Genomic DNA, 17,368 nt, shown 5'->3' with positions numbered 1-17,368 from the left:
GAAACCCTGTGCAGGGTCACTATGAGTCAGAACCAACTCCACGGCACGTAACAACAACACTGAGCATTTACTATGAGCCTGACACTCTTCCAAGTGCTTTTTGTATTTTATCTTATGTATTTCTCCTGGTTACCCTATGAGAAAGGAGTGTGGTTGTTCTGTAGAGTAAGCACTGGACTGTGAACCATAGGCTGGGGGTTCTAACGTACCAACTGCTCCATGGGAGAAAGATAAGGCTTTCTGCTCCTGAAAGATTTACAGCCTCAGAAACCCTATACAGGGTCGCTGTGAGTCAGACCGAAATAGAAACCCTATACAGGGTTGCTATGAATTGGAACCAACTTAATGACATTTAACAATAACCGCACTAATACTTACTATCTTTTATAGAGGAGAAAACGAAAGCTATGTCCATAGTCACATAGCTAATAAGTAGGACAATCAAGGGAAAATAACAAATGATTGACTTTAAAACATGCTTCTTTTTTTTTTTTTTTACTTTGTGTTGTGATTTGGGCGAAAGTTTACAGAACGAATTGGTTTTCCATTCAACAATTCGTACGCATTTTGTTTTGTGACATTGATTGTAATCCCCACAAGGTAGCAGCATTCTGCCCCTGTGTTTCCTGTTTCCACTCTTCCTTCCTATCCTTTCCTGTCTTTTGAGATTGGTCTCTGAGCAAGTGCTGCCCTTTTGATTTCATGTGGCTCATATGTTTGGTTAAGTTAAGGAGTCTGTACCTCTGTTGACATTGTTCACCTTTATGCGTAGTGGTTACGAATCGGGCTGCTAACCTCAAGGTCAGCAGTTCGAAACTACCAGCTGTTCTGCGGGAGAAAGATGAGGCTTTCTGCTTCCATGAAGATTTACAGCCTCTGAAACGCTGTGCAGGGTCGCTATGAGTCAGACCGACTCCACGGCACACTACCACCACCACCACCATTATTTGACTGAAAGGTGAACCACAGGGATGAGTTAAGATCCAGGCTTGAAGGGTAGCTAACAACCACAGTCTTGGGACTTCTACCAGTCTTGTCAGATCAATAAGCTTGGCCTTTTTTTTTCTTTTTTTTTTTAATTTGAAGATTTTTTTCACCATTTTTCTTACACGCTATCTAGGATCTCCTATTATGATTTCTTTTAGATGGGTCAGCAGTGGTAAACAGGAACCATCTAGTTCTTCTGGTCTTGTTTGTGGAGGCTAAGGATCAGTGATGTGATTCATTAGTCCTTTGGACTACTTCTTTCCTTCCATCTTTGATTTTCTATACTCTTCCTTGCTCTGAACAGGGAGAGACCAATAGTTGGAATTTAGATGTTGGCTGCTCAAAAGCTTTTAAGACCCTTATCACTATTGCTACTCTCCAAAGTAGGATGTCAAACATTGTCTTTGTGGACTATGCCAATTGACCTTGATGACCCCTGGGAAAAAAATGCTCTTTTAACCTCTGTTCTTTGTCAAAGAATCTTACGAAATTTTTGATTAAATCTGCCATCACATATGTAGTAATATCTAAAGTCTAAGATTACTGCCTTGCCTCTATTAGTAATGCATTGAAATTTTTCTCCCAAGAGTAAAGTTATGAACCTTGAGTTACCAAACTTTTTATATCTTCTAATTTGTTTACTTTCACACTAAAGTGGTTGCTCCTAAATATTAGCCTCTTCTTTTTTTGGAGGGGGGAATGATAAATAAGTTGCTTTCCAAGGGTATGCCAGTATGGAAAGTTTACATAATCATATCTTTGGTAATTTTGTTTAATGTCCTCCTGTAATATTTGTTTTGATGAAATACATTTCCTGTCAATAAACAGAAGCCATCATAAAATCAATATACAGCATGCATTCTTCCAGATGAATCTTAGTCATTTCACACCCATCACATTATGTAACTTTGTTAAACTTGTTTTCTTTTGTCTCAAATATAGTTCATTTAGATAAAAGTGAGGCCAGAAATGCTCAAAAATCCTGTGGGGCAGGAGGTGGAAATCTAGACTTCACTCCTCTACCCCCACCTTCTTGAACAGAAACTCACCAAACAGTACCCACCAATAGCCTTCAGTCACCAAGCATTTGCACGCTTTCGTCTTTTTAATTGTATTTGCATTTTTACTTATTTCTGATTTTACTTTTATTTGTTATTCTTGGGGTAAATAGTCCAGTTTATACTGATGTTTGTATACTTTGAAGAGTCTGCCATAGCAGACTTGACATGAGAATATAATAGTGTAATAATACAAGATGTACAATGTAAAGATGAACTGGTTTTTAAAATTTTTAGCTATGAAGCAAAACTGCTGACAAGTCTCATCACGAGGCAGTTAATGATTCCCAAGCTTGAGCGTACTTTGACTTCAGAATCGCATTGGAAACTGAGGAGTCTTACTGGATTAAGTAGCTTTGGGATATGGTCAAGGAATCTTGCGTTTTCAAAAGCAAGCAGTAACTTTGAGGAAACCCCAATGTGAAGGGTTGGACGAGAGCAGAGACCTTGGAGGTTCATGAGTGTCATTACTGTTGACCCCTCTGCGACATTACATTTTAAGAGCAGTATTTCCCTTTAGCTCTTTATCAAGGATACATATGCAGGCTCTGAACAGTAGCATCTTTTCTCTCTGGATTTTAGTTTAACATTACCTTATAGTGGATGATGAAGTTTTTACATTCCAGATTTATCTCTATACCAACATAACTCCAACAAAGAAAATCAGCATATTAACTTTTTAGCAGTGAGAAGTTGTAGAAAATAGTCTCTTTTAGTGCTAGCATAATGTAACAGTATCTCTTTTAATGTGAAGTCTAAGCCAAGCCTAAGTAATACTTTTAAATATAGGAGAATGAATGGTGCTTGAAAATTTAAGCTTAGATGTGAGGAGGCTTCAAAAAAGTTTGTGGAAAAAAATGGAATTAAGAAATAACTTTTTTCCTCCAGCTTTTTGAAGTCCCTTTGTATACCTTCTAGATGGACACCTGACAGCACTTGTTCAAGGACTTGACTGCTAACTAGAAGGTTGACTGTTGGAACCCACGAGCTTATCTATAGGAGGAAGACATGGCAATTGGCTTCAGTAAAGATGACAGCCTTGGGAACCTGTTTTGTTGGGTAGCTCTGTCCAACTGTGTAAAACTGTGATGAGTCAGGAGATGAGAAGACACCAGGTCTACTTCACTTACAGAGTAACAACGGAATAAGGAGTTTGTTTAAAACCATGTGGGATTGAAGACATTTTAAAAGGTCTAAAGTCCTGCCGCAGAAGTACAGTGACTCTGTAGAGTAAGCACTGGACTGCAAACCACAAGTCAGCAATTTGACCTTATCAGCTACTCTTTGGGAAAAAGAGGAGGGCTTCTACACCCTCAAAGATTCATAGACTCAGAAACCCTAGACAAGATCTATGAGTGGGAATTGACTAGCTGGCACATAAGAAGAAGAACAACAAAGTCTTGGTGTGGTGCTGTAGGATAAGCGCTGGACTGCTTCCTTCAAGGTCAGCGGTTCAAACCTACCAGTGGCTCCTTGGAAACCCAATACGCAGGGTCACTATAAATTGGAACCGATGTGACAGCTGTCAACAGCACCCACCAGCAACATTGGGAAAGCCGTGGTAGTGTAGTAATTTCAGTGTTCAACTGCTAACCGAAACTGTGGCTGCTCCTACGAGTAAGATGTGGTGTCAGTTTCCATAAAGCTTTATGGCCTTGGAAACCCTTCAGGACAGTTCGCTTCTGCCCTCTAGATCAGTGTGAGTGGGAATGGACTTGGCAGCAATGGGTTTTGAAGCCATTCGAAGGAGTCGTGGCCATGCAGTGTTTTACAAGTTGGGCTGCTAACCACAATGTTGGAGACTCAAAAGTAGCAGCCACTGCATGGGAGAAAGATGTCATCCGGGTGATGCTGTAGGGCAGTCACGGTCAGTCAGACTCGACTCGGTGGCTGTGGGCTTGGGCGGAAACTATAAAATCTTACCTGTCTTGGACATTCGGAGCACAGTGACTTTACGATAAGCAATGGAGTGTGAACCACAAGGTCTGTGCTTCAAGCCCACCAGTGCTCCACAGGATGAGGCTTTCTGCTCCTGCAAAGATGTATCGCCTCTGTAACCCTGTACAGGGTCGCTATGAGTTGCAATCGACTCCACAGCACTTAACAACAACTACAACATCTGTGATAGTAGTTAGAAAGGGAACACAACTTTTAAACATTTTCAGCCATTTAAAATTTACTTTTAAAGGTGTTTAACATATAAAAAAGTAGCTTTGGTTTCCAAGGTGCTCTTGAATCTCTCCAGAAAACCTGATGTTCTTAAGTAATTTGTCCAAGTGATTTGTTATCTTTCTGTTCCCTTATGGGATTTCCAGGAGCAGTGGTGGGATCATAGGAGTGTAAGTACTCAGCTGCTAATCAAAAGGTCAGTGGTTCAAATCCACCCGTGCCTTCTCAGAAGAAAAGATCTGGTAATCTCCTCCCATACAGATGACAGTCTAGGACCCCTCGTTCTACTCATATGGGGCCTCAATGAGTCAGAGTCGACTAGACAGCACACAGCAGCAACACGAGGTTTCCGTGCGGCAATCAGTGATTCTCACGGTGTCTTCAGTAGTAAGGCTGACAACGGTGTTGTCTGTTTGTCAGTCACAATGTGCGGGACTTAAATTGGTTCCTTATGTGGGGCTATAGGAGGTGATGTCTTTATCAGGGTCCGAGACTGGGTGGAATACTATTTTTAACTTAGTGTGAGAGACGGGAATGAAAACAACTATAACCAAAATATCTGACAATATCAGTAAGAGAGGGCTTCAAAAAGTTCACTGAAGAATCCCATTACTTTTAATCCCATTTGCCCCTGAACTTTTTGAAGCTCCCTCGTAGAAAGGATTGAGTAAAATTCTGGAAAAGGATAAAGAAATGATAAATTGTGCTGGGGGGCCACAAGGCAGGAGAGGGATTGTGTGTGAGACAAGGTGTCACTGAGGAAGTGGCAATTGAACTAGCCCTTGAAGGATACAGAGGAGAACGCTGAGGAAAATATCCCAGAGTGAGAGAAGGTGCAAAAGAGGGGCACTCCAGAGGAACAGTGGGTGATCAGATTTGATGAAGAGAGCACAGGCTTCATGGATATCGGCCTGGCAGAGGGACCTTGAAGCCTGGGAGACCTTCCCTGTTGTTCTGTGCAATCTGGAAGTCGTCATAAAGCAGACAGCAACCATCGAGGAATTTTCACCTAGGGAATGATACTGTTTTGTTGGGGTTTTTTTGGTGGTGGTTGGCGGTAGAATGTCAAGTAGCGGAATGGTTAATAAGTGATTTCAATGTGAAGATGAGTTGAGGCAGAATACAAATCAATTTCATTGCTGTCGTTCTAGGCCTGAGAAGGGAAAGTCTAAATTTCTAGTGTCTAAAGGCAGTACAAATGAAGAGTACTGATATCCATTGAATGGTAGAAAGTGAACATTAATACATTTCCAAGTTAGTAACTTTCGTAAGGTATTCATCAATTAATATTGATCGATTTCCTACTGTGTGTGTGCATTACAGTGTGGAGGGATAAAGAAAAAACAATGTCTGTGCTGTGGATACTTAAAATGTTGTCTAACAAATAGACATTGAATGATTGCATATTAATATTGAGGAACTGACAAGGAGGACTATATAATAATATAGATAATGGTTTAATGGTTTGAAAAACTGTTAAAGTTTACTTAACAAAATAACCTGGAATTAATAAACACTAGGAATTTATTCCAAGATATCCAATGTAGTTAATACAGAGAAGGTATCCTAAAGCCAGAGCTATGGCACATTTTATGTAGTTGTTATGTGCCATGGAGTTGGTTCCGACCCATAGCGACCCTGTACAGGGTGTCCGGGGCTATAAATATTTACGGGAGCAGAAAGTCTCATCTTTCCCCCACGTAACAGCTGGTAGTTTCAAACTGCTGACCTTGCGGTTCGCAGCCCGATTCTTAACCACTATGCTACCAGAGTAGTCTACACATTTTCCATAGTAGGAAATTTTCCATAGTATGAAACCATCTTTATAGATGGTTCTATGCTAAGTTCTTGGGGGATAGTATATCATATTACAGTACTGCTTTGCAGCAGTAATTGTATATTCACAGATGTATACAAGTCTTTCAGAAGGGAAAATCAAAGCATTTTGTAAATTGGTCAGTTCCACTGACCAGTTACTAAAAACTACCAAAGATAGTTTGTTCAGTAAGAACTAAAGAAGAAAATATCCTCATGCTTTTAAATCTCTATAGATTTACAGTTTTATCCAGTCAAATTAATGCAAAACCCCAATGCAAGCGTTTGGATTTTGGAAACTTTGGAGGAGTGTCCCTTTCTAATAGTAATTATTGGTTTTACATTATTGTTTCACAGGGGAACTGATCACAGCCGCATATGAGCTTGGAGTAAGTATTCGTTTTATTGTTTAATCAATGCTCTCATTAACAGTTTTAGGAATTAAGAAAGTTTAATTAAGCATGGAGTAAAGTAGATTAATTTATTTTCAAACCCCAGTTTTTGCTAACTTATAAGTAGAGTACGTGACAATTTACTGTAAGTTCTAAATCCAATTAAACTAAATTATAAAGAAAAGCTTTTACTATATATACAGTAGCTGCCTTATTATCACCCCAAATTTTGTATAAGCTGTGGAGAATAAAATAAATCGGGTTAACACTTTTAATAAGTTTATTATTTAATAAACTTTATTATAGTGCATGATCCCTTTAGGCAAGACCTAAGGACTGTCAGCTTGGTGGTAATCCGATAGCAGTGTGGTCTGTCTTCAACTTTCTAACCAATACGATATTTCAGAACCTGCTTTTTTTCAACAGCGTTTAAAACGACCTTAATGTACTGTGAACCCAGAGAACAGACTGCTTAAGAACTAGCAATGAAATATGTCACCCTTTCTCTAGGTAATGCACCATGTGATAGATGCTGCCAAATCCACTAAAGAAAATATTTATTTGTATTGGCACAAGAGGATTACAATACAAAACCACTATTCAAACGTTTAGTCATTGGCACTTAGTCACTATATTTGTCTGAGAAAAAGAGTTACTTTTCAATTAAAGCCAGTGTGACTATTCCATTACTGGGTACAAACCTTCTAACTGTTGCTCCTTTTTCCCTAGGTTGCCCATCCTCCTGGCTACCCTTTGTTCACTCTGATTGCTAAACTGGCAATTGTACTATTACCTTTCGGTTCCGTTGCCTTCCGGGTCAATCTCCTCTGTGGCTTATTTGGAGCAATAGCTGCCTCGTTACTTTTTTTCACCGTTTTCAGGTAAAGTAGTTGATAAGCTAAGATTAAGCTTAATTAATCTCCTTGCTCATGTTGGTTAAATTAGAAGAGAGAAAAATGTCGCTTGAATGGTTTTCCTAAGTCATGTGATTTCACTGTCTCAAATTTACAGTGATTTTGTATGCATTTGACCCTTGAATGATTTACACAGTTGCTTTCGCTTTGCATATTGCAGTGAGGGTGTCACCAGCTTGTGATGACAATTCTCTGGTTAGGCCGAACTAATGAGGTGTGTCATTTTATGAAGATGCAGATGGACCAGTTTAATTTAACAATTTGAAGTTCATCTCTTGCTAAATGGTAAATATCATTGAATTAATCACAGTATTGCTGATGGGCAGCTGCCTTTCAGGGCCAGTGGTACTATCTAATTACACTGCGTTCTAAACATGAACATGTACTGTTTTGGTTTGCTTGTTTGTTTTTTTTTGCAATGAGGCTTTTACCTGAGGAAGTCAGTTTGGGATATGATTCTAATAGTTTCACTTTGGTCTATTATAGTACTAAGGCAGGCCAGTTAGATCCCACTTATTTCCATAATGGAAGACTTTCTTAGTTGGCATTTTAAAAATTGGTCATAGTTTCTCGGATATTGGTTAACTCGTTTGTCTTTGATGTTTCTTTCTCCTGATTCATAACTCTTTCAAATCTATGCCTAAAAGGATTATAATGAGCAATACAAATTCTGTCTGCTCCAAAGGAAAAAAGCAAGACTTCTTCCATAAATTTTATTACTGATTTTATTATAAAAACAAATTGGAATAGACCTAATTTCATATACATTTTTGAAGACAAATATTTTCATGGTAGTGTCCTTTGTTGTTGTTGTTAAGTACCGTGGAGTCGGTTCCAACCCATAATGACCCTGTACAGGGTTTCCGAGGCTGTAAATCTTTACGGGAGCAGAACACCTCATCTTTCTCCCACGGAACAGCTGGTAGTTTCGAACTGCTGACCTTGAGGTTCACAGCCCGATTCGTAACCACTACGCTACCAATTGTCCTTTAGAGCAATCATTTCTACATTTCCTTCTTATTTCTGAAATGGTAAAAGCTAGCATTATTTTGACTCTAAGATTTGTTTTTAAATTTATTTGTTGAAGGTTTCAGAATCAAATATCATTGTTATTCACTTACCACATGTTTCTGTATATTAGTTAATTTGTTTCTATTTCATTCTTACAGCTTTTTAGTGATAGCTAAATCTTTAAGTGCAGGATATTTAAAATAAGATCTCTAATTGTGCTGATTAATATTATGCGTCCTTTCTTTTTCAAAGTGGTTAGAATAATCTTCATTAGAATTCTTCCTTCTGAGTTTTTAATAATTAAGAATCTGCCAGTGTTTCCTCTGAGAGAAAAACTGGTCTTTTTTATTTTCAAACATGTCGGTTGAAATATAGAATTGCTCTATTTTGTAGTTAATGTGTATGTTATTAATTTTCCAAAGATCATTTAAGATACAGACATTTTAAGAAAACCAATATTTGTTTTTTTGGTACTTAGTAGAACAGTTATGTCTATATTTTAAGTATATTTATAGTTATATTTTAGAAGACCCTTTACATAACACTTACATCTATTTTTAATTGTTAAATATGTACATACAAATAGCTATTCTGCACAGAAAATGATTTGTTTTCTAAGACTTTTTCATGCTTTTCAAAAAATGAATTGATACCATCCTACATGAGAACTGCTGTGAAAATCATTATCTTCAGAGACTCGAAAAACCTTTGGACTGTCTAGTTTTCATTTGAGTTGTCTATATTTTAGACTACCTTTTTATTATTATACTCAGTTATAATGGGTTTTAGATTAGCACACTAGCTTGCAACCCTTTTCTTTTAACATAGTCTTAATGATATTGTGTATATATTTTTACTTGCTGTGATGTGTTTTAAGTCAGAACTGTTAATATGATTAAACTGGATATTTGAGTGACTTTAGTATTAGAATACTTTGGAAATAAAAAGTTGCTTTTTATTTGTTTCTCCCCCCCCAAAAAAAAAATCTAATGATATTATCTCTTACATACATTTTAATATGAGAATACTTCATTATTTTGAGTACAAATAATTGACAAGGTACACGTCCTTTGGGAACAACCTAGTTCAAGTGGCAAATCTGTTTTGTCAAACAATAGACACCCTTCAGAAAGGAGCAAGCCATCTCTATGGTAATAGGACTAACAGTAGCCTATTGATTGAGTGGAAGAAGACATTATACAATGTCAGCTGGCTTGTTACAATTTCATTTGTTGAATGACCTGAACTTAACCTTTAAAACCTTTCTTCTGTGAACATAAACCCAACAGCAGGACACAGTTCTGTATGGTCATTACAGTGACAGCTTTTTTTTCATTCCCAGCATACAGTAAATGTATTCCTTTACAGGTTGACTCCTTTATCAGAATTGTTTAGGAGACATTTCACTACTTTATTCATTTACAGACAAAACCATAATTCCATTTTGTTGTTGAGTGTTGGAGGATTTTGATCTGGGAAGCAGTTTTATTTTCCCCCACCCCCAATCACTTAAAAGAACATTACTGTACATGTAGGATTAGGGCTGACTGGCGTGCAGTAAATTAATTCTTTTAACAGGTTTAAGGTTTTTTTTCCCCCCAGGTAATTGTTCACATAGCATTCACTATATTTAGCTCTTGGGGTGGACATAAAGACCTTCTTCTGTACCTTTTAAACAAAGATGGTATTTCAAAAAGCAAATTTCTGTTTAAATGTGTTGATGTTAAGAGCTCCATTTTTTTTCAGTAAACATGACTTAGATTGAAAGAACAATTTATTCGTTGTTTCCACTTACTGTGTAATTTTTGCTTTTCTTGCATCTTTTTCTTGCTTTTAAAAGCCTTAAAATGTCATTAACACTGCATTTTTTGTCAATCTTTGCTAATGGCTGGCAAGAATTCATTTCTGTTTGCTTTGCACCAGTGTTGAAAGCATATGAGGAAAATAGCACCTAGAAGGCTATATGTATCACTGTCGTTTATTGAATTACAAACAGTAAGGTTGTGACTGTCGTTTCTTATGCATTTATTTATGGAGTAGTTTTAAGCCTTTATATCAGCATGGAAGCTATAATTACCCATACCAAACCCATTGTCATCCAGACGATTCTGACTCCTACCAACCTTAGAGGGTTTCCAAGGCTGACATCTTTACAGAAGCAAACTGCCACATTGCTCTCCCACAGGGCAGCTGATGGGTTTGAACCACCGACCTTTTGGTTTATAGCCAAGCACTTCACCACTGTACCACCAGACTTCTTTAAGGGAAGAAAGATATTTAAGGGTGTTTCATAGATTTCATATTTATGGGGTAATATTAATGTTACTAATATGTACATCTGTGTAGTTGCGATTATATAGTACAGCCAATGATTTATACAATCTGGGATTTTCTCATTTAAGGTCATTGAAGTAAAAGATTTTGAAATTTGATAATACATTATTTAAAGTGCCCTGTCCTATTTGAAATGCACAGATCCTATTTGTATGAAATTTACAAAGTTTAAGATATGCAAATCACAAATATGAGCAACATTTAACACCACTGAAATTTAGAAGTTATTTTCTACGAAACATCAGACTAGGTCTCAAATGCTAACTAACTAAAGAAGAAATGTTGAAATTACTATCATTAAACATCTCCGTGTTCTCATTTCAGATGTTCTTGTCCCTAAAAGATTGTGGAAAATGTTGATAGCATTGTACAGAAATTCTTGACCTCAGGGAATATTTAAATTGCTTATGATCTCAGATGAAGGCATGTCGTGTATCCTTGACTTTGGTAGTTACAGGTTGAGAAATATATTCTTAACATGGGAGTCAGGATACCGTTTTCAAACTTACAGGCCAAATGGAACTGTAAAATTCATTTAACAATATTTGTTGAGCACTTGTATTCACTGAAAGGAAAACTCCTATTTTATAATATAAATTCAGTACTCATTTTAAAGAAGGTAAGAGTTTAAGTCACTAAGCACTAAAATCAGCAATTTTTCAGCTTTTTTTTTCTAAAAAGTGCTTTTTCAGGAAACTTATATAAAAAAACTATTTAAACATCATTAAGATCGTGTAGTAAGAAAACAGCTCTCTTCCTGTTAACTGATTACCTAGCATATGTGAATATTAACAATAATTAAAGGTGCCTTGAAACTATGTCTACTTACTGCAAGGAACTTAGGCTCAATTTCAGTAATATATAGATATTTCCTGGCAGTGTTTTATGCCAGCATTTTATTTGAGTGTCTGTGTTTTTCAGAAGTTGTATATCTGTAAGCACTGGCTGCTAAGAATTAATTTGATTAAACTTTGAAAGCTGAACACCTGATTCAGAGGAGTGTATCTGCTTCAGCTCAGGTTCTATTCAGTCAAGAATCGAAAATTAAAATGCCATACCTTAGAGAATGCAGAATCTCCTGCTTAAGGGACATTTAGATTTTCCAGCTTAAAGAGTATTTTAGATGATTGCCATAGAGAATAATGTGAAGCTCTTGCTAATTTCAACAGTAACTATGCATAAGTTTTTGTAGTTGCAGATGAATGTAAAGTACCGGAGCATTCATTTCCATTCAGGAGACTATCTGTCTTGATCCCTGGTTAATTGATCATATATTTCTCTCGTACTCGTATTAAAATTGCCTTGACTGGGACTGGTTAAGCATATTAAGAGCTTGGTACATTTGCATTTTCTTATAAGTTGAGGGACACATTAGGCTCAAATAGCAGTGCTTCAATTTGAAGGGGAAAAAAGCAGGGCAGAAAACTATTTTTTAAGACAGTAGAGTCTTTTCTGACAGCTAGTCAGAGTTAGAATTAGTTCAAGGAAATGTTAATAATGCACTGCCTGGTCTAATCCCTTTGATATCACCAGGTATCCTCCTGTTCATGGGTTAATTGCTTTAAAAGCGAAGGCAATATTCTGAGCGGTGGGCCGCTTCACCTTTTCACAGCTGTTACCATTGAGTGACAACTAAATCCCATGTGTAAGATGAGGAAGAGCTCAATCTCCAATTGGGAGAAAATTTATGTAAACCGCAATCCCTTCAGAATGTGCGGAAGTCATAGACTTTCTTGATTTACTCTGCTTTTCCCAGAAAGCTCTATTGTTCACTTTCCTAAGTCCCATCAACCCTTTGTAGCAGAATATCACAGCAGCAGCAGATAGCTTGAAATATATAAATGCTATCATAGCTCTGATTAATAGCAGTGCTTATGAGTCAAGTCTGATAACAGTGCAGCTCTCCACTCAATTTCAGATACTGCTAATGGAATCTGTCTTCTCCAATTGTAATATGAGAAGCCCTAATTTGCCATGGAGCTTGGAGCTGTCACCAGTAGGGGATTGTAGGGTCAGATGGGAGCTGCCAGGTTTTTGCCCTGCAGCTTGTATCTCTCACTTTGAATAGAGCAGCCCCCTGCCTGCCAGTTAGCTGATAGGCCGCCGTGGGGTTTATACCACTATATACAATAGCAGAAGGCTACATAGGCTGACTTTATAATTGTGAAGCTAGCTCATATTTCCACAGCTACTGTGCTGCATAATTTCTAATAAGTGGTCTTAACAAATGCCAGATTATGAAAAGTTTCCTCAATTACAAAAACTTATAAAACATTTAAATTGCTAAATCTGTTTCCTGCCGAGATTTTGCCATTGGACCTAATCATTGGTTCTTATGAATATAATAATGAATGCATATATTTCTTAAAAATACAAATAAAAGTAGAGATCTAAATTCATATCGATTTGCTGCTTTCTTAAGCCATCAAAATAGAAAACACTCTGAATGAATGGAAATACTGAAATCTGCTTCATAGCTCTGCATGGTAACTATTTCATATTAAGTCACTGGTGTGTATTTTTGGTCGGTGTTGCTAAAGCGAGTGGTGTAATGCCCTCACTCTGCTGGTTCCAGTTATTGGATGTTTTAACTTTACTTCGACTTTCCATGTCTTAAAATTTTTCTAAAGATACACAACATCTTTTAGATTCTCGGTTAAACAGGATTCAGTATGATGATGTGCCTGGGTTATTGTCCTTGAGCGTAATACGCTGGAATAGACTTTAAACAAACTCCCATTTTTCTACTGAGTGTAAACTACACTGTCAAGATTGAGTCGAAGACTGTAATGAGGTCTTGCTTATGTTCTTTTTAAAATTTCAAACAAAATTAACTGCTATCTGTAATTTGAGAATTATTTCAAATTAGGCTGTAATGCAACTAGATACTGCCTCCCACTGTGCAAGCTATTTGGCATGCCATGAAAATGTAATAAAATGTAGAGTAAATGATGATGATTCTTATAAAGCCATGGTCTGTGTGTTGTTTTAATACTCTTCAGGTGTAAGTTCATAGGATATAATGAAATGAATTGCTCTAATTCGTGAATAGCTTTATCATTCATTGGTTAATGCATGAATCTTAATTCTAATGAAATGGTATGATTATATTTTATTTCCAAAAGCTATCCATAATCTTATATTGTGCTGTTACCTTTTGAAGGCTTAAAATTTTTTTTTTTTTCCAATTTTGCTTAGTGGTTTTAAATTAGGATTAATATATTATACATTTCCTTTTAGTATATTAGAAATTAACATTGATGTAGCTGAAATTTTAGGATAGAAACTGTTTTCTCTTGACTGAGTCTCTTGAAATAGAATTAACCTTGGTAGGAGTTTTATCTGAAGTAAGAGTAAATTTTTATATAACATAGAAAAGGGGTTACTATGTGAAATCATTAAGGTTCTCTGGTAGGATAGTGGTCACGAGTCGGGCTGGTAACCTCAAGGTCAGCAGTTTGAAACTACCAGCCTTTCCACAGTAGAAAGATGAGGCTTTCTGCTCCAATAAAGATTTACGGCCTTGGGAACCCTATACAGGGCCGCTATAAATCAAATGACGTGTATTACATTAGGCAAATCTGCTGCACAAGACCTTTCGAAAGTGTTGAATAGCAAAGATTTCAACTTGAGAACTAAGGTGCATCTGACTAAAGCCATGGTATTTTCAATAACCTCATATGCATGTGAAAGCTGGACAGCGAATAAGGAAGACCACAGAATTGATGTTTTTGGGTTACGGTGTTGGAGGAGAATATTGAAAGTGCCATGGGCTACCAAAAGAACCAACAGATATGTGTTGGAAGAAGGGCAGCCAGAGTGCTCCTTGGAGGCCAGGATGGACAAACTCGTCTCTCATACTTCAGACATATTGTCAGGAGGGACCAGTCGCTGGAGAAGGATAGCATCATGTTTGTAAGGTGAAGGGTCAGAGAAAAAGAGGAAGACCCTCAGTGAGATGGATTGGCAAAGTGGCAGCATCAGTGGGCTCAAGTGTGGCAACAGTTGTGAGGTTGGCCCAGGACCGGGCAGTGTTTCATTCTGTTGTGCACAGGGTTGCTGTGAGATGGTACCAACTCGATGGCACCTAAGAACAACGAGTCGGGACCAGCTCCACGGTGCACCACCACCACCACCACCATGTGAAATCATTAGATCTTAAAATGTGTTTATTCTTCTTGGGTGTGTTGATGGTGCTTTCAGGGATTTTGTTAACTGAAAGATCAGCGGTTCAAACCCACCAGCTACTCTTTGGGATAAAGATGTTACAGTGTGCTTCCATAAACATTTAAAGCCTTGGAACCCTTATGGGACAGTTTTACTCTGTCCTGTAGGAGTTCTGGTGTGGCGCTGTGGGCTAATGCGTCAGACTGCAAAAGTCGTTTGAACTGCAAGGTTGGTGGTTCAAGCTCACCAGTGGCTCCTTGGAAACCCTCTACAGGGTCGCTATGGGTCGGAATTGACTTGATGGCACTTAACAACAAAACAACAACATAGGGTCATTTTAAGTAGGTATCGACTGGATGGCAATGAGTTTTTTTTTTTTTAACTATTCCCTAAACTATTTGTTAATTATTTCTAAACCTGAAAAGCTTTAGATCTTGTTGTTAAGTTTTGTGAAGTCAGTTCCGATTCATAGTGATCCTGTATGGGATTTCCAAGGAGCAGCTGGTGGGTTTGAACCACTGAACTTGTTGGTTGCAGTCTAGTGCTTATTCTGTAGTGCCACACCAAGACTCCGCTCTCTAACTAGCCACCGACTAATTTGTTCACAGGGTACATTGTTGTTGTTATTGTTAAGTACCGTGGAGTCGGGATGCTCATGATGTATTTGATGAAAAGATGTTGAGTATGCTGTGTCAAAATCAGAGAAGCTTGGCCATCATCTAGGTAGACTGGAGAGAGCCGTGCATTGGTGCTGATTGTCTGAATGAGCCGGAAGGGGAACATCTGTATTGTTTTCCTAAATAAGAGCTAGAACGATAGAAACTTGGGAGGGACTGGGGCGGTTGATTTGTTGTAGATTGCATCATGCTTGAGGTTACTTCTTCCCACTGAACCATTGCACTTTTCAGTCATCATTGTAAGTTGACATTGGCAGTAATTCATTTACCAGGAGTGCTCACGGGCTGCATTGTCACCTTCAAGCTCAAAATCCACTTACTTCAAGTAGCATTTCTCGGTGTGGATGGAGGATACGCTACCCTCCATATTGGTTTATTTTTTGCCTGCACCGAAGACAATTACGTTGATGAATTTTACAAGGCACGTCAATATGTGCATCAAAAGAACTTCAGATTTCTTTTATTTGCATTTTAATTGAGGTTTAGACAAACATGTGACTACACATGAAGATCAAATACTGGGCAGTGGAAAGAAAAATTTACCTTATCAATAGCAAACCTGTGTCAGTGTTACAAATTGTAACCTCCTGATTTACCCATTGTGTCAACAGATGGCTTGTATTCCATCAATGATAAAACTACTACACAGTCAGTGTCCTTATTAGGAATCTAATTTAGGCCTCACGGATTTTGTAAACAAAAAAAGAAGACAGTTATGGTTTAACCAAAGCTTTTTGATCTTTACATTTGTTAGAATGCTCTTAAAACATCACATCTTTTCACACTGAAGAATATCTATTGTGTGGATTATCTAGGTAAAATCTTAAACACTAGACTTCCTTCCCATACTAGCTGCCATACTCTTTCCGTATCAATCATCCACTGTTCTTTCCTGGCCTGGGAATTACATGATTTTAATGTTATTGTTGTTGTTAAGTGCTGTGAAATCAGTTCTGACTCATAGCAACCCTGTATAGGGCTTCTGAGAAGCAGCTGGTGGGTTTGAAATGTCGACCTTGTGGTTCAGAGTCCTATGCTTATCCTACATGCCACAGCAGGATGCCTGATTGTGGCACTGTAGAATAAACACTGGACTGCAAACTCTAAGATTGGCAGTCCAAACCCACCAATTGCTCCTCAGAAACCCTATTCAGGGTCACTATGAGTTGGAACCGACTCCGTGGCACTTAACAAAAACAACAACAAAGTAAAAAGAAATTTAGGAAGATTTATTTAGTATCAATAATAAAACAAAATTTTGTGTGTCAGATATATTTATATAAATATAAAATAAACTTTTTAGTATTTGATATTTTGGAGTATTTGGTATTTTGAATTGTGACTATCATTGCTTTCCTCGATTACTATGAAACTTTAGGTATTAAGTCTATCTCTTGCATACTATAAAAACTTGATTTTGATTATTGCTGTTGGCACATGACTATCTTTTATAATACAATATGTATTAAAATTACCGTAGGACTGGGGTTTGAAGTTAAGATCTTTTCTTCATATGACCTTCTTTATCTCTTATGCTCGGTTTTGTCTTAAAGTTTATTTTATCAGGAGTAGTATTGCTACTCCTGCTTGTTTTTGGTTGCTATTAGCTTGGTGTATTTTTTTTTCCCATTCTTTAACTTTTAATCTGTTTTTGTCTTAGTGTGTAAGATGTGTCTTTTACAAGCAGCATACTGAAGGGTCCTATTTTCTTACCCATTCTGCTGCGCTCTGTCACAATTGGTGCATTTAATACATTGACATTAACAGTGTAATTATCGATGTTGTTGTTGTTAGGTGCCATCGAGTCGGTACCAACCCATGGCGACCCTATGCACAGCAGAACG

At 37.5% G+C, this 17,368-nt stretch overlaps 1 protein-coding gene across 1 annotated transcript in view; it reads left to right on the top strand.

Annotated features, from left to right (window-relative positions):
• Window positions 1–17,368, top strand: part of TMEM260 (transmembrane protein 260) — an 85,789-nt gene that overhangs the window by 9,228 nt on the left and 59,193 nt on the right. The window contains exons 2-3 of the mRNA XM_006864614.1: window positions 6,387–6,418; window positions 7,151–7,302. Coding sequence (XP_006864676.1) covers window positions 6,387–6,418; window positions 7,151–7,302 — 184 coding nt within the window. The remainder of the gene's footprint in view (window positions 1–6,386; window positions 6,419–7,150; window positions 7,303–17,368) is intronic.

The sequence above is a fragment of the Chrysochloris asiatica genome, unplaced genomic scaffold, assembly GCF_000296735.1.
Source record: "Chrysochloris asiatica unplaced genomic scaffold, ChrAsi1.0 scaffold00067, whole genome shotgun sequence".
NCBI lineage: Eukaryota > Metazoa > Chordata > Mammalia > Afrosoricida > Chrysochloridae > Chrysochloris > Chrysochloris asiatica.
The sequence above is the reverse complement of the archived record's forward strand: the minus strand, read 5'-3'. Positions and strand labels throughout refer to the sequence as shown.